Below are 27,295 nucleotides of genomic sequence, written 5' to 3'. Positions count from 1 at the left end.
GAGTTCTGTTCAGCTACAGAATAACACCTCAATCTACCACAGGACTCTCTCCTGCTGAGTTGTTGTTAGGACGTCGACTACGCTCCACTCTTGACCTGGTGTACCCAGATCTAAAAAGGAAGGTGGAAAACTGACAAATCAAACAAAAGGAGAACCATGACAGAAGGACAAAGAGCCGCAGTTTTGGAGAAGGAGATGCGGTCCTTACCAGGAATTTCAGTTATGGTCCAAAATGGATTCCTGGCATCATAGACTCAATGACCGGTCCAGTTTCATATACGGTCATGGTGGGAACTGGTCAGGTAGTACGCAGACATGTGGATCAGATACTGACCAAAGGGAAATCAAACTGGAGGTTCCAGAGGAAATGTTGGAGGACAAGTTGGTCCCCAGTTATCCAAATGCATTGGTGGTACCAAGACCACGAACAGAGCCAGGTATACCTGGACCCCTTCGTCATGAGGAAACCATCGTAGCAGAGTCAGATACTCTGAGTACTGCTCAGGAGCAGCAGGTGGCTATACCACAACCAAGCAGGGACTTGACTGTAAGACGTTCACCAAGGACTCACAAGCCGCCAGAGAGATTGATCACGACCTGCTAGATTCGTTCAGTATGGACTATCGTTAAAGGAGTTTCCTTATGGACTTTTTAAGAATGTTAAGAAATTATTGTAAACATAAGAGGGGGGGGGATATAGTAATCTGGGATGTAATGCTTAAGTTATCCACCAGATGGAGACAAATATTAAGGGATCATATTTACCAGTATTAAGGTAATGTTCTGGCACACCACTTATTAAGGTAGTGGCATTACATTCTGGGTATGACTCAGAGGTTGATCCTCCATCTTTGTGATCGCACAGTAAGAAATAGAGTGTGGTTGCTGCAGCCTGTAAGAGATGTTTCTCTGCTACATATGTATAATTAAACAGTTGAGTTTTGGTTCCTGAAGTCTGGCTGATCTCAGTTTCTGACCTTACCACTCGGATATCACAAATGGAAAAGCAGAATTTTTTTTAATTTTTTTTATAAAAGTTAAGAGAATAGTAAATGTTGGCATTCAGAGGGATTTGGGTGTCCTTGTACACAAATCACAGAAAGTTAACATGCAGGTACAACAAGCATTTCGGAAAGCAAATGATAGGTTAGCCTTTATTGCAAGGTGGTTGGGAGTATAAGAGTAAGGAAGTCTTGCTGCAATTATACAGGGCTTTGGTGAGGCCACACCTGGAATACTGTGTACAGTTTTGGTCTCCTTACCTAAGGAAGGATATACTTGTCTGAGAGAGGGTGCAACAAAGGTTCACTAGACTGATTCCTGGGATAAGAGGACTGTCCTATAAGGAGAGATTGAGTAGAATGGACCTATATTCTCTGGAGTTTAGAAGAATAAAACGTATAAAATTCTTAGAGAGCTTGACAGGGTAGATGTTGAGAGGCTGTTTCCCTTGGCTGGAGAGTCTGGAATTAAGCGTCATAGTCTTAGTATAAGGGGTCAGCCGTTAAGGACAGAGATAAGGAGAAATTTCTTCACTCAGGGCTGTGAATCTTTGGAATTCTCTGCCCCAGAGGGCTGTGGATGCTCAGCCGTTGATCAAGTCTGAGATCGATTGATTTTTGGGCACTAAGGGAATCAAGGGATATGGGGATAAGGCGAGAAAGTGGAGTTGATGTAAATGTTCAGCCATGATCTTATTGAATGGCGGAGTAGACTCGAGGGGCCATATGGCCTACTCCTGCTCCTACTCCTAATTCTTGCGTTCTTAACTACATCCCAACTACAAAACCCCTCTTGAAAAGGAGCTTGATGTGTATCTAGTTAAAAGATTCAAGGTATAGGTACTAATAATGAAATAACTGCAGTTATGCACAGATTATGCTGGGACCTCTGAAGGATCATGGGTGTGGGATTGATGGAGGGGCGGGGGGGCGGTGACCGAGCTCTTGAAATTTCCTGAGTAAAACACAAGAGTTGAAGTTCAGACTAATTCATGGTTTCCTTTGCAGAGACTTTCCTTTCGGTAATAAATGCAGAATACTCACTCAACATTCTGGCTGCAGGTTTGAAACAAACAAGGATTTATTTCTCTGGAAAACTGCCCAACACAAGGCAGTTAATGACTCGGCAGAATTGCCACTCATAAGATGCATCATCTGTCTGAAATCATATGGCAACAATATTAAGAAATCAAAAAATAATCTACAGGTGAGCACTGATATGAGGTCAAACTCTGGGTCAGGGCCTGCAATCTGTGCCCGAGTTAAACACCACAGAGGGCGAGGCTCAGATGAGGGAATGGGTATTTCCTTTGAGAAGGTGTCTAAAGACACAAACATAAAAAGGCTCCATCAGCATCTACATAATCAAGTCAACTTGTGTATACACAGAAGCCCACTGGTACAAACACATCCAGCCCACCTTCAAACACCCAAACACAGGCCCGGCCCACCCGCCCAAACGCAGGCCCGGCCCACCCGCCCAAACGCAGGCCCGGCCCACCCGCTCAAACGCAGGCCCGGCCCACCCGCCCAAACGCAGGCCCGGCCCACCCGCCCAAACGCAGGTTGGCCTATTTGCACGTGCATTTTAAGACAGCAATGAAAACTTAGGTTTTTGGTGATATCTGATGACCAAGTTACTGAGCTGTCTGGTTGAAGACTCACTGAGCGATCGCCCGAATTATGGCTGCTGCCTGGATGAGAGAACTTTAGCACTCACAATAGAGGGCACTTGCACCAGGAAATGGAGGATTTTCACATTTGCTGCCCCATCCCACATCAGATAGAGAGTAAAGCTCCCACTGCCCTATCAAACACTCCCAGGGCAGGTACAGAGTAAAACTCCCTCTATACTGTCTCAACAATTCACATTGAAAAGAGTGTTCCCCATCACCCCAGTGTGACATTCTCTGGATGAGGCTGCTGCTCGGTGTCAGATCAAGGTCACTTACATGCTGTGGATCCATCTCCAGTAGAAACTGGGTTGAGACTGGCCCAAACTCATCTCACATGGCACTCAATGTCAAAAGAGGAGAGCGGCCTTTCATTGTACCTGTATTAGCTTGGTATTCAGACATAGGTCACCTCCCAAATGAAGCAATAAAACCAGTCATCAGATTAGTTGGAGAGAGTGTCAGTCCTCTTCTCCCCCCCCGCCAAATTTCAATGCAAGAACCAAACCAACTGAAGGAGTCTGTGGACTGAAGCCAGCTGGTGGGTCTGGACTCTTTGGTCTGTAATCTGCCCGAGAGTCGGAGGAATTGCAGAATGCTTCCCTGCTCCCTGTAGGTGCTGACTCTTTCCGTGGTACTGTTTGCAGGTTCCACATTCCCTCCCCGGTCTTACCCAAGTGGCCCTTGTTCAGGTGCGATCCTCGACAGCAGGCTATTCAATGTAGAAAGTATCATAAGCAAGATGGGACAACCTGGATCTGAACCCCTGCTGATCTTCCTCTTTGCTGTATGAGGGGAACAGGTCAGTCGTGGCAAGTCGCACTGCCGTCCTGGCTGAGATACGAGCAGGGAATCGGTGCTGGGCTGAGCTGCTCAGACTCACATCGAGCCGTTACTTTATAAGTGGTTCCATTAGACGCTGAACAAACCCCAGAGAGCAATCGGATATTTTTTAATTAATGCCACACCGAGCTGATTCACAGTAAGGAGAGATGAGCAATACAAACTCCATCAAACAAAAACGTAAATATAGCAACTATGTGGAACTTGCTCTTTGAACCCTCCCAGCCCTCCTGAAGGTGCGGACTCTCGCTGGCGTATGGATTCCACGAGTGTCGCCCTCCCGCTGGTACCTCGCCCACAGGGGGAGTGTGGGCAGGCTACTCCACTGTGCAGTGGCTGGCAGCCCAGGCTGATCCTGCACTCACCAGATATCCACGCACACAAACAAACACACCGACGTTCCAACAGGAGATACGGAATAATAATCAGGAGCAGGAACCTCAACTTCCTCTCCCCTTCATAGCCCAAGGGTGCTGAGGCCAGTTGCATGACCCCTGACCTCTGCCTTGACAGAGATAAGCTGAGCCAGTGGCTGGGGCCTCCCCAACCCAGTTACCTGGAGAACTCCAAACTGCTCGTCTTCTTTCTCTCCCGAACCTTTGTGTTTCTAACCTGCACCGGGGGGGTGGGTTCACCGATCCTGGGCACGCGTGGTGCCGAGACTCCACCGGGCTTCACACCCGTCATGGGCAAGAGCAGCTCCACTAAGTAATAAAAAAGCCCCACAGAGAGGGTCACGCAACAAACAGCAATTTACAATCAATTCATCAACTGCACGGCCAAGGTCACTATAACAACACACAACCAGGACACAGAGGTCTGGGCGTGGGGAACAGTGCTGCACACCGCTACCATGAGAAAAGCTGCAGAAATGGCATCAGATGTAAATTTCAGAGCTACAGGACATTACATTCTTCTCATTCGTATCCCCTCCCTGCACCCAAAATACTGAACAATTCCACTCCTTTCTCCACCTGCACCCTTTTTTTTTAAAAATAGGTGAACAGCTCGAGCATGGGGGAGAGGAGGGAAGAATAAAGTCCCTTCCAAACCTGCGATCCAATCCAACATCACCCTCGTACTTCAGACAAGCTGTGAAGCAGCTTCCTTACTCAGTCTATACAGATGGGTGCTAAAGTTGAGAGGTTAGAGCCGAGTCCCTTCCTGCACTGTGCAGCAGAGCGCATCCAAGTCTCCGCTCCTATATCAAGGCTCCTCCCCTCTACGAACATCATCACGGCGATTCGGATTTCTCGTCTTTTGATTGGTTGTCATCCTTGGCAGCGGTATCCTCCTTTGCTTCCAGGTCGAAATTCTGGTGGAGGAAGAAAGAGAGAGAGTCTGGTATTAGCCAATGTGATAGGGACACATACATCCTCCTCCGGACTGCTGCACAAGTCCCACTGCCTCACAATCTCATCACCCTGCATCAATCCTCAACTAATCCCATTGCCCCGCTCTCTCACCATCACCCTGCATCAATCCCCAACTAATCCCACTGCCCCGCTCTCTCACCATCACCCTGCATCAATCCCCAAATCCTTAACTAATCCCAATGCCCTGCTCTCTCACCATCACCCTGCATCAATCCCCAACTAATCCCATTGCCCCGCTCTCTCACCATCACCCTGCATCAATCCCCAACTAATCCCATTGCCCCGCTCTCTCACCATCACCCTGCATCAATCCCCAACTAATCCCATTGCCCCGCTCTCTCACCATCACCCTGCATCAATCCCCAACTAATCCCATTGCCCCGCTCTCTCTCACCCTGCATCAATCCCCAACTAATCCCATTGCCCCGCTCTCTCACCATCTCCCTGCATCAATCCCCAACTAATCCCATCACCCTGCATCAATCCCCAACTAATCCCATTGCCCCACTCTCTCACCATCACCCTGCATCAATCCCCAACTAACCCCATTGCCCCGCTCTCTCACCATCACCCTGCATCAATCCCCAACTAATCCCATTGCCCCGCTCTCTCACCATCTCCCTGCATCAATCCCCAACTAATCCCATCACTCTGCATCAATCCCCAACTAATCCCATTGCCCCACTCTCACCATCACCCTGCATCAATCCCCAACTAATCCCATTGGCCCGCTCTCACCATCATCCTGCATCAATCCCCAACTAATCCCACTGCCCCGCTCTCTCACACCCTGCATCAATCCTCAACTAATCCCATTGCCCCGCTCTCTCACCATCACCCTGCATCAATCCCCAACTAATCCCATTGCCTCGCTCTCTCACCATCACCCTGCATCAATCCCCAACTAATCCCACTGCCCCGCTCTCTCACCATCACCCTGCATCAATCCCCAACTAATCCCATTGCCCCGCTCTCTCACCATCATCCTGCATCAATCCCCAACTAATCCCATTGCCCCGCTCTCTCTCACCCTGCATCAATCCCCAACTAATCCCATTGCCCCGCTCTCTCACCATCACCCTGCATCAATCCCCAACTAATCCCATTGCCCCGCTCTCTCACCATCACCCTGCATCAATCCCCAACTAATCCCATTGCCCCGCTCTCTCACCATCACCCTGCATCAATCCCCAACTAATCCCATTGCCCCGCTCTCTCACCATCACCCTGCATCAATCCCCAACTAATCCCATTGCCCCGCTCTCTCACCATCACCCTGCATCAATCCCCAACTAATCCCATTGCCCCGCTCTCTCACCATCACCCTGCATCAATCCCCAACTAATCCCATTGCCCCGCTCTCTCACCATCACCCTGCATCAATCCCCAACTAATCCCATTGCCTCGCTCTCTCACCATCACCCTGCATCAATCCCCAACTAATCCCACTGCCCCGCTCTCTCACCATCACCCTGCATCAATCCCCAACTAATCCCACTGCCCCGCTCTCTCACCATCACCCTGCATCAATCCCCAACTAATCCCATTGCCCCGCTCTCTCACCATCACCCTGCATCAATCCCCAACTAATCCCACTGCCCCGCTCTCTCACCATCACCCTGCATCAATCCCCAACTAATCCCATTGCCTCGCTCTCTCACCATCACCCTGCATCAATCCCCAACTAATCCCATTGCCCCGCTCTCTCACCATCACCCTGCATCAATCCCCAACTAATCCCATTGCCTCGCTCTCTCACCATCACCCTGCATCAATCCCCAACTAATCCCACTGCCCCGCTCTCTCACCATCACCCTGCATCAATCCCCAACTAATCCCACTGCCCCGCTCTCTCACCATCACCCTGCATCAATCCCCAACTAATCCCACTGCCCCGCTCTCTCACCATCGCCCTGCATCAATCCCCAACTAATCCCATTGCCCCGCTCTCTCACCATCGCCCTACATCAATCCCCAACTAATCCCATTGCCCCGCTCTCTCACCATCGCCCTGCATCAATCCCCAACTAATCCCATTGCCCCGCTCTCACCATCGCCCTGCATCAATCCCCAACTAATCCCATTGCCCCGCTCTCACCATCACCCTGCATCAATCCCCAACTAATCCCATTGCCCCGCTCTCTCACCATCACCCTGCATCAATCCCCAACTAATCCCACTGCCCCCGCTCTCTCACCATCACCCTGCATCAATCCCCAACTAATCCCATTGCCCCGCTCTCTCACCAGCGCCCTGCATCAATCCCCAACTAATCCCATTGCCCCGCTCTCTCACCATCACCCTGCATCAATTCTCAACTAATCCCATTGCCCCGCTCTCTCACACCCTACATCAATCCCCAAATAATCCCACTGCTCCGCTCTCTCAGCATCACCCTGTATCAATCCCCAACTAATCCCACTGCCTCGCTGTCTCACACCCTGTATCAATCCCTAACTAATCCCACTGCCCCGCTCTCACACCCTGTATCAATCCCCAACTAATCCCACTGCCCCGCTGTCTCACACCCTGTATCAATCCCTAACTAATCCCACTGCCCCGCTCTCTCACACCCTGCATCAATCCCCAACTAATCCCATTGCCCCGCTCTCTCACCATCACCCTGCATCAATTCTCAACTAATCCCATTGCCCCGCTCTCTCACACCCTGCATCAATCCCCAACTAATCCCATTGCCCCGCTCTCTCACCATCACCCTGCATCAATCCCCAACTAATCCCATTGCCTCGCTCTCTCACCATCACCCTGCATCAATCCCCAACTAATCCCACTGCCCCGCTCTCTCACCATCACCCTGTATCAATCCCCAACTAATCCCATTGCCCCGCTCTCTCACCATCACCCTGCATCAATCCCCAACTAATCCCATTGCCCCGCTCTCTCACCATCACCCTGCATCAATCCCCAACTAATCCCACTGCCCCGCTCTCTCACACCCTGCATCAATCCCCAACTAATCCCATTGCTCCGCTCTCTCACCATCACCCTGCATCAATCCCCAACTAATCCCATTGCCTCGCTCTCTCACCATCACCCTGCATCAATCCCCAACTAATCCCACTGCCCCGCTCTCTCACCATCACCCTGCATCAATCCCCAACTAATCCCATTGCCCCGCTCTCTCACCATCACCCTGCATCAATCCCCAACTAATCCCATTGCCCCGCTCTCTCACCATCACCCTGCATCAATCCCCAACTAATCCCATTGCCCCGCTCTCTCACCATCACCCTGCATCAATCCCCAACTAATCCCATTGCCCCGCTCTCTCACCATCACCCTGCATCAATCCCCAACTAATCCCATTGCCCCGCTCTCTCACCATCACCCTGCATCAATCCCCAACTAATCCCATTGCCCCGCTCTCTCACCATCACCCTGTATCAATCCCCAACTAATCCCATTGCCCCGCTCTCTCACCATCACCCTGCATCAATCCCCAACTAATCCCATTGCCCCGCTCTCTCACCATCACCCTGTATCAATCCCCAACTAATCCCATTGCCCCGCTCTCTCACCATCACCCTGCATCAATCCCCAACTAATCCCATTGCCCCGCTCTCTCACCATCACCCTGCATCAATCCCCAACTAATCCCACTGCCCCGCTCTCTCACACCCTGCATCAATCCCCAACTAATCCCACTGCCCCCGCTCTCTCACCATCACCCTGCATCAATCCTCAACTAATCCCATTGCCCCGCTCTCTCACACCCTGCATCAATCCCCAACTAATCCCATTGCCCCGCTCTCTCACCATCACCGTGCATCAATCCTCAACTAATCCCATTGCCCCGCTCTCTCACCATCACCCTGCATCAATCCCCAACTAATCCCATTGCCCCGCTCTCTCACCATCACCCTGCATCAATCCCCAACTAATCCCATTGCCCCGCTCTCTCACCATCACCCTGCATCAATCCCCAACTAATCCCATTGCCCCGCTCTCTCACCATCACCCTGCATCAATCCCCAACTAATCCCACTGCCCCGCTCTCTCACCATCACCCTGCATCAATCCCCAACTAATCCCATTGCCCCGCTCTCTCACCATCACCCTGCATCAATCCCCAACTAATCCCATTGCCCCGCTCTCTCACCATCACCCTGCATCAATCCCCAACTAATCCCATTGCCCCGCTCTCTCACCATCACCCTGCATCAATCCCCAACTAATCCCACTGCCCCGCTCTCTCACCATCACCCTGCATCAATCCACAACTAATCCCATTGCCCCGCTCTCTCACCATCACCCTGCATCAATCCCCAACTAATCCCATTGCCCCGCTCTCTCACCATCACCCTGCATCAATCCCCAACTAATCCCATTGCCCCGCTCTCTCACCATCACCCTGCATCAATCCCCAACTAATCCCATTGCCCCGCTCTCTCACCATCACCCTGCATCAATCCCCAACTAATCCCATTGCCCCGCTCTCTCACCATCACCCTGCATCAATCCCCAACTAATCCCATTGCCCCGCTCTCTCACCATCACCCTGCATCAATCCTCAACTAATCCCATTGCCCCGCTCTCTCACACCCTGCATCAATCCCCAACTAATCCCATTGCCCCGCTCTCTCACCATCACCGTGCATCAATCCTCAACTAATCCCATTGCCCCGCTCTCTCACCATCACCCTGCATCAATCCCCAACTAATCCCATTGCCCCGCTCTCTCACCATCACCCTGCATCAATCCCCAACTAATCCCATTGCCCTGCTCTCTCACCATCACCCTGCATCAATCCCCAACTAATCCCATTGCCCCGCTCTCTCACCATCACCCTGCATCAATCCCCAACTAATCCCACTGCCCCGCTCTCTCACCATCACCCTGCATCAATCCCCAACTAATCCCACTGCCCCGCTCTCTCACCATCACCCTGCATCAATCCCCAACTAATCCCATTGCCCCGCTCTCTCACCATCACCCTGCATCAATCCCCAACTAATCCCATTGCCCCGCTCTCTCACCATCACCCTGCATCAATCCCCAACTAATCCCATTGCCCCGCTCTCTCACCATCACCCTGCATCAATCCCCAACTAATCCCACTGCCCCGCTCTCTCACCATCACCCTGCATCAATCCCCAACTAATCCCATCACCCTGCATCAATCCCCAACTAATCCCATTGCCCCGCTCTCTCACCATCACCCTGCATCAATCCCCAACTAATTCCACTGCCCCGCTCTCTCAACATCACCCTGCATCAATCCCCAACTAATCCCATCACCCTGCATCAATCCCCAACTAATCCCATTGCCCCGCTCTCACCATCTCCCTGCATCAATCCCCAACTAATCCCATTGCCCCGCTCTCTCACCATCGCCCTGCATCAATCCCCAACTAATCCCATTGCCCCGCTCTCACCATCACCCTGCATCAATCCCCAACAAATCCCATTGCCCCGCTCTCACCATCACCCTGCATCAATCCCCAACTCATCCCACTGCCCCGCTCTCTCACCATCACCCTGCATCAATCCTCAACTAAGCCCATTGCCCCGCTCTCTCACACCCTGCATCAATCCACAACTAATCCCATTGCCCCGCTCTCTCACCATCACCGTGCATCAATCCTCAACTAATCCCATTGCCCCGCTCTCTCACACCCTGCATCAATCCCCAACTAATCCCATTGCCCCGCTCTCTCACCATCACCCTGCATCAATACCCAACTCATCCCATTGCCCCGCTCTCTCACCATCACCCTGCATCAATCCCCAACTAATCCCACTGCCCCCGCTCTCTCACCATCACCGTGCATCAATCCCCAACTAATCCCACTGCCCCGCTCTCTCACCATCACCCTGCATCAATCCCCAACTAATCCCATTGCCCCGCTCTCTCACCATCACCCTGCATCAATCCCCAACTAATCCCACTGCCCCGCTCTCTCACCATCACCCTGCATCAATCCCCAACTAATCCCATTGCCCCGCTCTCTCACCATCACCCTGCATCAATCCCCAACTAATCCCACTGCCCCGCTCTCTCACCATCACCCTGCATCAATCCCCAACTAATCCCATTGCCCCGCTCTCTCACCATCACCCTGCATCAATCCCCAACTAATCCCATCACCCTGCATCAATCCCCAACTAATCCCATTGCCCCGCTCTCTCACCATCACCCTGCATCAATCCCCAACTAATCCCATTGCCCCGCTCTCTCACCATCACCCTGCATCAATCCCCAACTAATCCCATTGCCCCGCTCTCTCACCATCACCCTGCATCAATCCCCAACTAATCCCACTGCCCCGCTCTCTCACCATCACCCTGCATCAATCCCCAACTAATCCCATCACCCTGCATCAATCCCCAACTAATCCCATTGCCCCGCTCTCTCACCATCACCCTGCATCAATCCTCAACTAATCCCATCACCCTGCATCAATCCCCAACTAATCCCATTGCCCCGCTCTCACCATCACCCTGCATCAATCCCCAACTAATCCCATTGCCCCGCTCTCACCATCACCCTGCATCAATCCCCAACTAATCCCATTGCCCCGCTCTCTCACCATCACCGTGCATCAATCCTCAACTAATCCCATTGCCCCGCTCTCTCACACCCTGCATCAATCCCCAACTAATCCCATTGCCCCGCTCTCTCACCATCACCCTGCATCAATACCCAACTCATCCCATTGCCCCGCTCTCTCACCATCACCCTGCATCAATCCCCAACTAATCCCACTGCCCCCGCTCTCTCACCATCACCGTGCATCAATCCCCAACTAATCCCACTGCCCCGCTCTCTCACCATCACCCTGCATCAATCCCCAACTAATCCCATTGCCCCGCTCTCTCACCATCACCCTGCATCAATCCCCAACTAATCCCACTGCCCCGCTCTCTCACCATCACCCTGCATCAATCCCCAACTAATGCCATTGCCCCGCTCTCTCACCATCACCCTGCATCAATCCCCAACTAATCCCACTGCCCCGCTCTCTCACCATCACCCTGCATCAATCCCCAACTAATCCCATTGACCCGCTCTCTCACCATCACCCTGCATCAATCCCCAACTAATCCCACTGCTCCGCTCTCTCACCATCACCCTGCATCAATCCCCAACTAATCCCACTGCCCCGCTGTCTCACACCCTGTATCAATCCCCAACTAATCCCATTGCCCCGCTCTCACACCCTGCATCAATCCCCAACTAATCCCATTGCCCCGCTCTCTCACCATCACCCTGCATCAATCCCCAACTAATCCCACTGCCCCGCTCTCTCACACCCTGCATCAATCCTCAACTAATCCTACTGCCCCGCTCTCTCACCATCACCCTGCATCAATCCCCAACTAATCCCACTGCCCCGCTCTCTCACCATCACCCTGTACCAATCCCCAACTAATTCCACTGCCCCGCTCTCTCACACCCTGCATCAATCCCCAACTAATCCCACTGCCCCCGCTCTCTCACCATCACCCTGCATCAATCCCCAACTAATCCCACTGCCCCGCTCTCTCACCATCACCCTGCATCAATCCTCAACTAATCCCATTGCCCCGCTCTCACACCCTGCATCAATCCCCAACTAATCCCATTGCCCCGCTCTCTCACCATCACCCTGCATCAATCCTCAACTAATCCCATTGCCCCGCTCTCTCACCATCGCCCTGCATCAATCCCCAACTAATCCCACTGCCCCGCGCTCTCACACCCTGTATCAATCCCTAACTAATCCCACTGCCCCCCTCTCTCACCCTGTATCAATCCCCAACTAATCCCACTGCCCCGCTCTCACACCCTGCATCAATCCTCAACTAATCCCATTGCCCCGCTCTCTCACACCCTGCATCAATCCCCAACTAATCCCATTGCCCCACTCTCTCACCATCATCCTGCATCAATCCCCAACTAATCCCATTGCCTCGCTCTCTCACCATCACCCTGCATCAATCCCCAACTAATCCCATTGCCCCGCTCTCTCACCATCACCCTGCATCAATCCCCAACTAATCCCATTGCCCCGCTCTCTCACCATCACCCTGTATCAATCCCCAACTAATCCCATTGCCCCGCTCTCTCACCATCACCCTGCATCAATCCCCAACTAATCCCATTGCCCCGCTCTCTCACCATCACCCTGTATCAATCCCCAACTAATCCCATTGCCCCGCTCTCTCACCATCACCCTGCATCAATCCCCAACTAATCCCATTGCCCCGCTCTCTCACCATCACCCTGCATCAATCCCCAACTAATCCCACTGCCCCGCTCTCTCACACCCTGCATCAATCCCCAACTAATCCCACTGCCCCCGCTCTCTCACCATCACCCTGCATCAATCCTCAACTGATCCCATTGCCCCGCTCTCTCACACCCTGCATCAATCCCCAACTAATCCCATTGCCCCGCTCTCTCACCATCACCGTGCATCAATCCTCAACTAATCCCATTGCCCCGCTCTCTCACACCCTGCATCAATCCCCAACTAATCCCATTGCCCCGCTCTCTCACCATCACCCTGCATCAATCCCCAACTAATCCCATTGCCCCGCTCTCTCACCATCACCCTGCATCAATCCCCTACTAATCCCATTGCCCCGCTCTCTCACCATCACCCTGCATCAATCCCCAACTAATCCCATTGCCCCGCTCTCTCACCATCACCCTGCATCAATCCCCAACTAATCCCATTGCCCCGCTCTCTCACCATCACCCTGCATCAATCCCCAACTAATCCCACTGCCCCGCTCTCTCACCATCACCCTGCATCAATCCCCAACTAATCCCATCACCCTGCATCAATCCCCAACTAATCCCACTGCCCCGCTCTCTCACCATCACCCTGCATCAATCCCCAACTAATCCCATCACCCTGCATCAATCCCCAACTAATCCCATTGCCCCGCTCTCACCATCACCCTGCATCAATCCCCAACTAATCCCATTGCCCCGCTCTCTCACCATAGCCCTGCATCAATCCCCAACTAATCCCATTGCCCCGCTCTCACCATCACCCTGCATCAATCCCCAACTAATCCCATTGCCCCGCTTTCACCATCACCCTGCATCAATCCCCAACTAATCCCACTGCCCCGCTCTCTCACCATCACCCTGCATCAATCCTCAACTAAGCCCATTGCCCCGCTCTCTCACACCCTGCATCAATCCACAACTAATCCCATTGCCCCGCTCTCTCACCATCACCGTGCATCAATCCTCAACTAATCCCATTGCCCCGCTCTCTCACACCCTGCATCAATCCCCAACTAATCCCATTGCCCCGCTCTCTCACCATCACCCTGCATCAATACCCAACTCATCCCATTGCCCCGCTCTCTCACCATCACCCTGCATCAATCCCCAACTAATCCCACTGCCCCCGCTCTCTCACCATCACCGTGCATCAATCCCCAACTAATCCCACTGCCCCGCTCTCTCACCATCACCCTGCATCAATCCCCAACTAATCCCACTGCCCCGCTCTCTCACACCCTGCATCAATCCCCAACTAATCCCATTTCTCCGCTCTCTCACCATCACCCTGCATCAATCCCCAACTAATCCCATTGCCCCGCTCTCTCACCATCACCCTGCATCAATCCCCAACTAATCCCATTGCCCCGCTCTCTCACCATCACCCTGCATCAATCCCCAACTAATCCCGCTGCCCCGCTCTCTCACACCCTGCATCAATCCCCAACTAATCCCATTGCCCCGCTCTCTCACCATCACCCTGCATCAATCCCCAACTAATCCCATTGCCTCGCTCTCTCACCATCACCCTGCATCAATCTCAACTAATCCCATTGCCCCGCTCTCTCACCATCACCCTGTATCAATCCCCAACTTATCCCATTGCCCCGCTCTCTCACCATCACCCTGCATCAATCCCCAACTAATCCCATTGACCCGCTCTCTCACCATCACCCTGTATCAATCCCCAACTAATCCCATTGCCCCGCTCTCTCACCATCACCCTGCATCAATCACCAACTAATCCCACTGCCCCGCTCTCTCACACCCTGCATCAATCCTCAACTAATCCTACTGCCCCGCTCTCTCACCATCACCCTGCATCAATCCCCAACTAATCCCACTGCCCCACTCTCTCACCATCACCCTGTACCAATCCCCAACTAATTCCACTGCCCCGCTCTCTCACACCCTGCATCAATCCCCAACTAATCCCACTGCCCCCGCTCTCTCACCATCACCCTGCATCAATCCCCAACTAATCCCACTGCCCCGCTCTCTCACCATCACCCTGCATCAATCCCCAACTAATCCCACTGCCCCCGCTCTCTCACCATCACCCTGCATCAATCCCCAACTAATCCCATTGCCCCGCTCTCTCACCATCGCCCTGCATCAATCCCCAACTAATCCCATTGCCCCGCTCTCTCACCATCACCCTGCATCAATCCCCAACTAATCCCATTGCCCCGCTCTCTCACCATCACCCTGTATCAATCCCCAACTAATCCCACTGCCCCGCTCTCTCTCACCCTGCATCAATCCCCAACTAATCCCACTGCCCCGCTCTCTCACCATCACCCTGTATCAATCCCCAACTAATGCCACTGCCCCGCGCTCTCTCACCCTGTATCAATCCCCAACTAATCCCACTGCCCCGCTCTCACACCCTGCATCAATCCTCAACTAATCCCATTGCCCCGCTCTCTCACACCCTGCATCAATCCCCAACTAATCCCATTGCCCCACTCTCTCACCATCATCCTGTATCAATCCCCAACTAATCCCATTGCCCCCCTCTCTCACCATCACCCTGCATCAATCACCAACTAATCCCACTGCCCCGCTCTCTCACCATCACCCTGCATCAATCCCCAACTAATCCCATTGCCCCGCTCTCACCATCACCGTGCATCAATCCCCAACTAATCCCATTGCCCCGCTCTCTCACCATCACCCTGCATCAATCCCCAACTAATCCCATTGCCTCGCTCTCTCACCATCACCCTGCATCAATCCCCAACTCATCCCACTGCCCCGCTCTCTCACCATCACCCTGCATCAATCCTCAACTAATCCCACTGCCCCGCTGTCTCACACCCTGTATCAATCCCTAACTAATCCCACTGCCCCGCTCTCACACCCTGTATCAATCCCCAACTAATCCCACTGCCCCGCTCTCTCACCATCACCCTGCATCAATCCCCAACTAATCCCACTGCCCCGCTCTCTCACACCCTGCATCAATCCCCAACTAATCCCATTTCTCCGCTCTCTCACCATCACCCTGCATCAATCCCCAACTAATCCCACTGCCCCGCTCTCTCACCATCACCCTGCATCAATCCCCAACTAATCCCATTGCCCCGCTCTCTCACCATCACCCTGCATCAATCCCCAACTAATCCCGCTGCCCCGCTCTCTCACACCCTGCATCAATCCCCAACTAATCCCATTGCCCCGCTCTCTCACCATCACCCTGCATCAATCCCCAACTAATCCCATTGCCTCGCTCTCTCACCATCACCCTGCATCAATCCCCAACTAATCCCATTGCCCCGCTCTCTCACCATCACCCTGTATCAATCCCCAACTAATCCCATTGCCCCGCTCTCTCACCATCACCCTGCATCAATCCCCAACTAATCCCATTGCCCCGCTCTCTCACCATCACCCTGTATCAATCCCCAACTAATCCCATTGCCCCGCTCTCTCACCATCACCCTGCATCAATCCCCAACTAATCCCACTGCCCCGCTCTCTCACACCCTGCATCAATCCTCAACTAATCCTACTGCCCCGCTCTCTCACCATCACCCTGCATCAATCCCCAACTAATCCCACTGCCCCGCTCTCTCACCATCACCCTGTACCAATCCCCAACTAATTCCACTGCCCCGCTCTCTCACACCCTGCATCAATCCCCAACTAATCCCACTGCCCCCGCTCTCTCACCATCACCCTGCATCAATCCCCAACTAATCCCACTGCCCCGCTCTCTCACCATCACCCTGCATCAATCCTCAACTAATCCCATTGCCCCGCTCTCACACCCTGCATCAATCCCCAACTAATCCCATTGCCCCGCTCTCTCACCATCACCCTGCATCAATCCTCAACTAATCCCATTGCCCCGCTCTCTCACCATCGCCCTGCATCAATCCCCAACTAATCCCATTGCCCCGCTCTCTCACCATCACCCTGCATCAATCCCCAACTAATCCCATTGCCCCGCTCTCTCACCATCACCCTGTATCAATCCCCAACTAATCCCACTGCCCCGCTCTCTCACCATCACCCTGCATCAATCCCCAACTAATCCCACTGCCCCGCTCTCTCACCATCACCCTGTATCAATCCCCAACTAATCCCACTGCCCCGCGCTCTCACACCCTGTATCAATCCCTAACTAATCCCACTGCCCCCCTCTCTCACCCTGTATCAATCCCCAACTAATCCCACTGCCCCGCTCTCACACCCTGCATCAATCCTCAACTAATCCCATTGCCCCGCTCTCTCACACCCTGCATCAATCCCCAACTAATCCCATTGCCCCACTCTCTCACCATCATCCTGCATCAATCCCCAACTAATCCCATTGCCCCCCTCTCTCACCATCACCCTGCATCAATCCCCAACTAATCCCATTGCCCCGCTCTCACCATCACCGTGCATCAATCCCCAACTAATCCCATTGCCCCGCTCTCTCACCATCACCCTGCATCAATCCCCAACTAATCCCATTGCCTCGCTCTCTCACCATCACCCTGCATCAATCCCCAACTAATCCCACTGCCCCGCTCTCTCACCATCACCCTGCATCAATCCTCAACTAATCCCACTGCCCCGCTCTCTCACACCCTGCATCAATCCCCAACTAATCCCACTGCCCCCGCTCTCTCACCATCACCCTGCATCAATCCCCAACTAATCCCACTGCCCCCGCTCTCTCACCATCACCCTGCATCAATCCCCAACTAATCCCATTGCCCCGCTCTCTCACCATCACCCTGTATCAATCTCCAACTAATCCCACTGCCCCGCTCTCTCACACCCTGTATCAATCCCCAACTAATCCCACTGTCCCACTCTCTCCCTAAAGCCGTGTCAATCCAAAACTAATCCGACTGATCCGCTCTCTTCCCATTTTAACCCAGTGACAATGTAGGAAAGGTGATACATTTCCAAGTCAGCATGATGTGACTTGGAGGGGAACTTGGAGGTGGTGGTGTTCCCATGCACTTGCTGCCCTTGTCCTTCTAGGTGGTAGAGGTCACGGATTTGGGAGATGCTGTCAAAGAAGCTGTGGCAAGTTGCTGCAGTGCATACTGTGGAGGGTACACACTACAGTCACGGTGCGCTGGTGATGGAGGGTGTGGATGTTTAAGGTGATGAATGGACTGCTTTGTCCTGGATGGTCTGTATCCTCCTCTAATATACCTACATTTTCACTTCCACCAGTTAAACTACTGACCACCTAACTTCCCATTCTAGCCGCCAGACCATCTGACATTGTAAATAGTTCCCTGCCCTCAGGTACTGTTCCCCTCCCTTTCAAAACCACCATCATAAACACCCTGCTCAAAACACCCACCTTTGCCCTGGAGACTATCGCCCCTTCTTCAACCCTTACCCTGCTAATTAAACAGTGTCTCTTATTCAGAGTAAGGGTTATACAGTGAGTAACCCTTACCCTGAATAAATAGTGTCTCTGTACAGTTACACAGTGAGTAACCCTTACTCTGAATAAACAGTGTCTCGGTACAGTTACACAGTGAGTAACCCTTATTCTGCTTTTCCTCATTTAAGTGATTTGTTTCGAGAGAGCAACACGCCCGAGAAATGAGGTGCAGAGGCCGATCGAATGTTGAACAGACCTGCTGCAATTGACCCGTTCCGTAAACCCACTCAGGCTCCATAATGCACCAGTTGTTTGTCAGCAATTGTAGATTTTAGAGCAGCATGAAATGAAACTCGAGCCTTGCCACAAATTCATTTTTAGCAGCAGGGACTCTTATAATTGGAGTCAGTAAATTGCCTTTTAATGCAGCAGGAATGATAACCCCACTCTCGAGCAACAGGAATAACATCCAGGCTCCCGGAGCTGCGGGAATGATATCCAGGCTCCCGGAGCTGCGGGAATGATATCCAGGCTCCCGGAGCTGCGGGAATGATATCCAGGCTCCCGGAGCTGCGGGAATGATATCCAGGCTCCCGGAGCTGCGGGAATGATATCCAGGCTCCCGGAGCTGCGGGAATGATATCCAGGCTCCCGGAGCTGCGGGAATGATATCCAGGCTCCCGGAGCAGCGGGAATGATATCCAGGCTCCCGGAGCTGCGGGAATGATATCCAGGCTCCCGGAGCTGCGGGAATGATATCCAGGCTCCCGGAGCAGCGGGAATGATATCCAGGCTCCCGGAGCAGCGGGAATGATATCCAGGCTCCCGGAGCAGCGGGAATGATATCCAGGCTCCCGGAGCAGCGGGAATGATATCCAGGCTCCCGGAGCAGCGGGAATGATATCCAGGCTCCCGGAGCAGCGGGAATGATATCCAGGCTCCCGGAGCTGCGGGAATTATATCCAGACTCCCGGAATGATATCCAGGCTCCCGGAATGATATCCAGGCTCCCGGAGCTGCGGGAATGATATCCACACTCCTGGATCTGGGTGAAAACGAGTTCCATCATTTGCACATTTAGTTCTACGATAGTGGGAGGGGCTGGAACCCAGCTCACCATGGTAACGAGAGCACCACGATGCTCACCATGGTAACGAGAGCACCACGATGCTCACCATGGTAACAAGAGCACCACGATGCTCACCACGGTAACAAGAGCACCACGATGCTCACCATAGTAACGAGAGCACCCCTCCTGCACCCTCCAGGTCCCTCACTCGGACCCTCTCTGTACATCGCCCTCTGCCCTTTACCCCTCCTGCAGCTGCCTTGGTTCTCCTCTCTGGAACTTCCTCCCTAAACCCCGCTGCCTTCCTGTATCTTTAAATCCATCTCTTTGGCCAAACGGTCACTCACGTTTCCCAACTCTCCCGCCACGGCTCCATGTCCATCATGGAGTCGCACACTTGAGGAATGGCCGGGGCGAGGTCCCAGAGGGTGGAAGGCCCGCTCCAGTCAGAGGCAATGCTACCTTGAGAGCAGGGGAGGAAAGAGAAGGACACCCAATGGCCCAGTGGCCAAATGCATCCCTGGCTACGAAGCCAGCTCCTGGGTTCAATCACCACCCTCAGCCCAGCTGGCTGATCTTAGACATGGTGGTGTATCTATTTGCCTCAGTACCCCTGGAGTCTGGACCCGGCAAAGGAAGAAAATCAGCCAGGGGCCAGGGATCTTGCTCCAGTGATTCTGGGAGGGTGCGCAAGTATCTGTCTGTGGACGTATACATGTACATGTAGACATGCATATGCACATATACACATGCAAGCGTGCCACACACATACACGGGGGAGGCCTCAGTGTGGTGGATCAGGCTTGGCTGAGATGCCATCCCTGTGGACAATGACCTATCAAAGAGCAGCCGGCGTCCCTGGAGAGAAAGGCAGCGCATTTAACCACACACGGCTCAGCATTAGCCGAGTTTCATTATACAGCCGCTCCCAGTGCAGCTCAATGCTGCTGGGCAAAGGAGGTCTCGGCCACTCACTACAGCACATCATTGCCATCTGTTGGGTGGCCACTGGTACTGCAACCCAATAATGAAATAATGCCAGAGCAGATTAAAGACAGAGCAATGGGTAAGCAGAGACTGGCACCAGTGGGACACAATGAGAGAACAACAGACTGTAACAAACTGAGAAAGAGAGAAACAGAGCAAGCTACATAGGAGAAACACACACACACACACACAGAGAAAGGGCCATACAGTGAGACACAGAGAGGGACACACAGGCAGAGAGCGACTCGTTTAAAGGTATTTGAATTGACAGAGGGTGCAGGGCCAGGCAGGAGAGGCACATTCTCCTTCAAACTGGCTCTTATTTACTGGGTTTGGCTCCCACAGTGTGAAACTACACAGTTAATAATTTATGCAGAAATACAGGGCCTTGTCACAGCTGGTACAGGAGATGGGATGGAACAGAAATTGCTGGGAGCAGGTTAATCTCACACGCTGACATCTACTCTGTGCCTCACTGAGCTCGGAATGAGATCCACTCTCCCAGCAATCACCCTGCAAATGAGATTAGTAAATTCAAACTTTCAGAGAGGATCAAGGCAGTTTGTACTGGGTCAGCTGATCTTAGCCAGAGCAGCAGCTGTTGCAATTAGCCTCAGTGCCCGGAGCTTGGAAGGGCAGGGGGTGTGGAAATCAACCAGGATTCCCTCTCCCACCCCGGTGCTAGCCTGTTACCCCTGCTGGAAAGTTGGTTTGTGAATGCCAGGTGAGAATGTGATAGGATCAGACCGCACGGTGCTGCACTCTATAGTTGAATAGCTATCTTGACTGTTACATGAAGAATGGGGGACGGGGCGGGATACAGGGGGACGGGGCGGGATACAGGGGGACGGGGTGGGATACAGGGGGACGGATGGCGGGGTGGGATACAGGGGGAGGGGACGGCGGGGTGGGATACAGGAGGACGGGGCCGGATACAGGAGGACGGGTGGCGGGGTGGGATACAGGGGGACGGGGTGGGATACAGGGGACGGGCGGCGGGGTGGGATACAGGGGGAGGGGGCGGCGGGGTGGGATACAGGGGGGCGGGGCGGGATACAGGGGGACGGGGCGGGATACAGGGGGACGGGTGGCGGGATACAGGAGGACGGGTGGCGGGGTGGGATACAGGGGGATGGGCGGCGGGGTGGGATACAGGGGGACGGGCTGGGATACAGGGGGACGGGTGGCGGGATACAGGAGGACGGGTGGCGGGGTGGGATACAGGGGGATGGGCGGCGGGGTGGGATACAGGGGGACGGGCTGGGATACAGGGGGACGGGCGGGATACAGGAGGACGGGTGGGATACAGGGGACGGGCGGCGGGGGTGGGATACAGGGGGAGGGGGCGGCGGGGTGGGATACAGGGGGATGGGCGGCGGGGTGGGATACAGGGGGGCGGGGCGGGATACAGGGGGACGGGCGGCGGGGCGGGATACAGGAGGACGGGCGGCAGGGTGGGATACAGGAGGACGGGGTGGGATACAGGAGGACGGGCGGCGGGGTGGGATACAGGGGACGGGGTGGGATACAGGGGGACGGGCGGCGGGGTGGGATACAGGGGGGCGAGCGGCGGGGTGGGATACAGGGGGACGGGCGGTGGGGTGGGATACAGGGGACGGGGTGGGATACAGGGGACGGGCGGCGGGGTGGGATACAGGGGGACGGGCAGCGGGGTGGGATACAGGGGGACAGGCGGCGGGGTGGGATACAGGGGGACGGGCGGCGGGGTGGGATACAGGGGGACGGGCGGCGGGGTGGGATACAGGGGGACGGGCGGCGGGGTGGGATACAGGGGGACGGGCGGCGGGGTGGGATACAGGGGGACGGGCGGCGGGGTGGGATACAGGGGGACGGGCGGCGGGGTGGGATACAGGGGGACGGGCGGCGGGGTGGGATACAGGGGGACGGGCGGCGGGGTGGGATACAGGGGGACGGGCGGCAGGGTGGGATACAGGGGGACGGGCGGCAGGGTGGGATACAGGAGGACGGCTGTCAGCTGTAAGAAAGCCCCCCTGTTACAATGAGCAGCCTGTGGGGGAAGCAGGGGGAGAAACACAAAGTGGAGAGTACACAGGAGGGGGAGAAGGTGCAGCGGGTGACAGGAATTTGCTTTCCATTCACCAGTTGGCAGGGCTTGGGCCCCAACACAGCATAAATGGGCCAAAGGCAACAAGCTCAGGCCCCCACTCACATCTCGCTGGGTAATCCACCTGCCAGCATGCGTGGCTCGTTACTAAACCCTCCCTTCCTTCCAACACAGCACTCCAACAAACTGATCACCATCGCCCCACAGTCTAGGGAAACCAACAGGACTCAGGTCGAAGCACACCGGGGTTAAGGGGGAGGGGTCATACCATTTATTGGGGCCAAGTTACAAAAGCTTTGGGGACGGTGAAGAGTCACCATAGCTTTGCGATCTTCTTTCGTACCCTAGTTCAAGGCTTTAACTCCTGGTGTGTTACTGAGCCACACTGGCCCAGAAGCTCCCAGATGCAGTCCTAGTCTGACCCAGTTAGCTGACGACAGCTGGGGCAAAAGTAGAGACCATATAATGGCCTCGGTGTCACTGGGTTAAAGAAAATCAGCCAGAATTCCCACTTAATGCCTCTCCGTCTGTGGCCTCCTACACTGTTCCAATGAAGCTCAATGCAGGTTTCAGGAACAGTGTCGCCTCTCCCTCTGGGAACCTTGTAACCCTCTGGTCAAAATACCAACATGAGTGACTTCACACCTTAGCTTTCCCTCCTATTTTTTCAGGGGTGGGGGTGCTGGGGGGTCCAGTCAGCTTCAAAGAGTTAGCATTTCAGGGGGGGAACTCTTTGCCAGCACAGTGCAGGCTGGGGGTCCACAGCCAGCATGTAGCCTTGTCTCATCTCTTTCTGGGAGTCTAGTTCCCCCTCCGCTCCATTTTCCTCTCGATGCTTTCTCACCATCTTACTTTCATCACCCCCTTTCATTGCCTCATTGAGATAATCTTTGACTCCATCATCCCGCAGTCTCATCGCTTTCCAAAAACCTCTTCTACCCACAAAGCCTTCCTCTCCTCTCCCGCCCCCTTGTTCTTTGTTCAGTTCCATTAAAGGATCACCTTGTCATCCAGGTGTAATGAAGCACCAACACCAGACATGTTAACCTGTCCTTCCCCCTCTGACATACTGACTGACCTGCTGTGCTTCATGGTTTTATTGCAAATTTTCAGCAATTCCAGTTTCTTCTGTTGTATTTCCACTTCTAATCATTACCCAGTGGTCCCTGATGGAAACTGCGCCTCTGGTGTAGACAGGGTAAAGCTTAACCACTATACGCCCACACATGGGGGTGAGGGGGCCTGTCGACCTGACCCCTGGACCCCAGCCACAACCAGCGCCTGCAGAAGAGCAGCAGAGAAACCAGGGAATCTGGCAAGCGGCCTCGGCTCTGCTCCGGCTAATTCCCGAGGCCGAATGAGCTGCCACGATTTTCCCGGTGAATTCAGGCCTACTCCAGCCTGCGGCGCAGCACGTGAAGACTCACCTCCAGCTCCCGCATGACTTCGTCCATGAAATCACTGGTGTTCTGTTTGTAGGACACTGCCAATTTTATCGTGTCACGAAATAGCTGCAGAAAAAGGGACAGAGAGAAACGGGTCAATGGCCCAAGTGTCGACATTTAAGGAAGAACTTGCATTTCTATAGCGCCTTTCTCAACCTCAGGATGTCCCAAAGCGCTTTACAGCCAATGAAGTACTTTTGAAGTGTAGGCACTGTTGTAATGTTGTAGAAACATGACAGCCTTTCTGCACACAGCAAGATTCCACAAACTGCAAGGAGATAATCACCGCATCATGTTTGGTTTTTTAAAAGTGATGTTGGTTAAGGGATAAATACTGGCCGGGATACAGGGGCAAACTCCCCTGCTCGTCTTTGAATAGCACCATAGGATCTTTTATGTTCATCAGAGAGGGCCTCGGTTTAATGTCTCATCCAAAAGACAGCACCTCCAACAGTGCAGCGCTCTCCCTCAGTGCTGCACTGTGTGTTAGCTGTGACTCAGTGGTAGCGCTTTCGTCTCTGAGTCAGAACGTTGTGGGCTCAAGCTGCACTCAAGACTTCAGCACGAATTCTAGGCTGACACTCTTCCATTCAAGGAGTTTCAGAGACTCTACAGCACAGAATTAGGCCATTCTAATCCAACTGGTCTATGCCGGTGTTTATTCTCCACTCGAGCCTCCTCCCACTCTAATCTCCCCACCCCCTCCGCCCCCATATCCTTCTAATCCCTTTTCCCACATGCATGCATCAAGCTTCCCCTTAAGTGTTAGATAATAGACTTTCGACTGAATGCAATTTTTCATTGTCTAATAAATTCACTTAATATTTTAAACTTAAAACAAAGCCCGATGTACTGCTCTATTTCGGAGACCAGAGATATAGAGATGCTGTGGAGGGAAAGGATAAATTCCAGTAGATTAAAAATAATTACCAGATAGAATTTACTGTACATTATCCTGGACACATTACTGAAAGCTTACCTAGATCGCAAGGCTAAGATAGACAGACACTCTCAAAATGGTGTAACAACTTGCATTTAGGTCGCGCTTTTAACGTAGAAAAACATCCCAAGGCACTACTTCTTACAGAGGTGCAAGAAAAAAAGACGCTAAGCCAAAGTCAAAAGAATGAAGTGTGGTAAGGAAAAGCCAGGGTGGCTGACTCGTTATGTACAAAGACAAACAAGATATAAACAGAAATATTTCTATCAATTGAGGGCAGTTAATACTCAACTAAACAGAGTTGAGTACAAGGAACAACTAAAGAAAACAAAGGCTGCTATTAGATCAGCAAAAAGGCTAATGGAAAAATGGACCGTAGACAACTGTGGAAGTAATGGGAAAAGCTTTTTTAGTTATGTAAAGAGTCAGAGAACTGTCAAAGACTGTATTGGGCCACTGAAGGATGTTCAAGGACAGGTTACAAAGGACTCACTGGGTATAGTAAAAATATTAAATGAGTACTTTGCATCCGTCGTCACCCTTGAAGATGATGCTCGACTATTAGAATTTAATAATGTTACTAATAAAACTAGTAATATTAACATAGATGAACATATTGTTTTAGAAAGAATTAAGAACTTGAAAATAGATAGAGCAGCTGGGCCAGCTGATAGCCACTTAGGGTCCTCAGGGAGATGGGACATGTGCTCTGCGAGCCCCTACCGTATATTTTTAGCAGCTCACTGCACTCTGGAATGGTTCCTGTAGACTGAAATGGGGCTAATGTAGTCCCCATCTTTAAAAAAAGGTGACAAGACAGACCCGGGTAACTATAGGCCCATTAGTTTGACATCAGTAATAGGTAAGATGCTTGAGGGAATTATTAGGGATGCAATAATGAATGCTTGGATAAGGAGGGACATATTAGGGATATAAAAAGGAGGCTGTGTCTTACAACTCTAATTGTATTTTTTGAAGAAGTTACAAAGTTGGTGGATGAGGGAAGTCCAGTAGACATTGTCTACTTAAGACTTCCAAAAAACTTTTGATAAAGGTACCACACAAGAGGCTTCTCTATAAGATCGAAACCTCTGGTATTAGTGGTAATGTATTGAGCTGGATTGAGATGCAGCTGGCAGGACGTAGGCAAAAGTAGTTATAGATGGATTTGGATCTGTTTGGAGACCGGTTGCCAGTGGTGTCCCGTAGGGATCAGTGTTGGGACTGTTGCTCTTTACTACATTTATTAATAATCTGGATGTAGGTGTTGGGGGCACGATCTGCAAATTTGAAGAAGATACAAAGATCTATGCTCGTCTGCCTCAGGCAGATCTTAATGTGTTGGGAGATTGGGCTCATGACTGGAAAATGATGTATAACTTAGATATGTGTTATGCATGTGGGCAGGGCAAGTGCTCAACATTCATACACCTTTCAGGGAAAAGCATTGAAGGTGGAGATAGAAAGAGATTTGGGCATTTTAGTGCATACATCTTTAAAGGTATACGAGCAATGCTGTGAAGCGATAGCTAGAGCAAATAGGGTGTTGGGGTGCATTCATAGGACAATTGATAAGAAGACAAGACATACTATTTTGCCTTTGTACACGATGTTGGTCAGGCTGCACTTGGAATACTGTATCCAGTTTTGGTCTCCTCACATGGTGGGTGATATTGAGGCTTGGGAAAGGGTACAAAGGAGGGCCACTAGACTAATTCCCAGTTTAAAGCATCTTAGTTATCAATTGCAAAATACTGCGGATGCTGGAAATCTGAAATAACAACAGAAAATGCTGGAAATACTCAGCAGGCCAGGCAGCATCCGTGGAGAGAGAAACAGAGTTAACGTTTCAGGTCTGGGACCCTTCATCAGAACTGGAAAAAGCTGGAGATGTAACAGATATTAAGCAGGTGCAGAGACGGGGGGGGGGGGGGGGGGGGTTAGGAGGGGAGGAAGAAATAGAAAGAACATCCTGTACTTTTGTAAGAGGCAGGAAAGATAAAATGTTGCAAATGGGAATGGCAAAAATCATACTGCATGAAAAATGGGGGCAGGGATAATTATCTGAAATTGTTGAACTCAATGTTGAGTCCGGCAGGCTGCAAAGTGCCCAATCGAAAGATGAGGTGCTGTTCCTCGAGCTTACGTTGAGCTTCATTGGAACAATGCAATAGCCCGGGGACAGAGAGATCAGAGTGGGAGTGAAGCGGTGAATTAAAGTGACAGGCGACCGGAAGCTCAGGGTCACCCGTACAGACTGAACGGAAGTGTTCCGCAAAGCGGTCGCC

The 27,295-nt window shown here is 52.6% G+C and overlaps 1 protein-coding gene across 1 annotated transcript in view; it reads right to left on the bottom strand.

The window, feature by feature from the left end:
* Positions 1 to 3,607: 3,607 nt before the first annotated feature.
* The window catches only part of rabl2 (RAB, member of RAS oncogene family-like 2), a 46,086-nt gene continuing 22,398 nt past the window's right edge, over positions 3,608 to 27,295 (bottom strand). The window contains exons 7-8 of the mRNA XM_086010557.1: positions 24,050 to 24,133; positions 3,608 to 4,832 (exon numbers count right to left, since the gene is read on the bottom strand). Of these exons, the coding sequence (XP_085866683.1) occupies positions 4,752 to 4,832; positions 24,050 to 24,133 (165 nt within the window). The 3' untranslated portion in view covers positions 3,608 to 4,751. The remainder of the gene's footprint in view (positions 4,833 to 24,049; positions 24,134 to 27,295) is intronic.

Source organism: Somniosus microcephalus, chromosome 17, assembly GCF_052327205.1.
Source record: "Somniosus microcephalus isolate GS21.2 chromosome 17, FLI_Smic_1.0, whole genome shotgun sequence".
NCBI classification, from domain to species: domain Eukaryota; kingdom Metazoa; phylum Chordata; class Chondrichthyes; order Squaliformes; family Somniosidae; genus Somniosus; species Somniosus microcephalus.
This window is presented reverse-complemented; position numbering and strand designations above follow the sequence as displayed.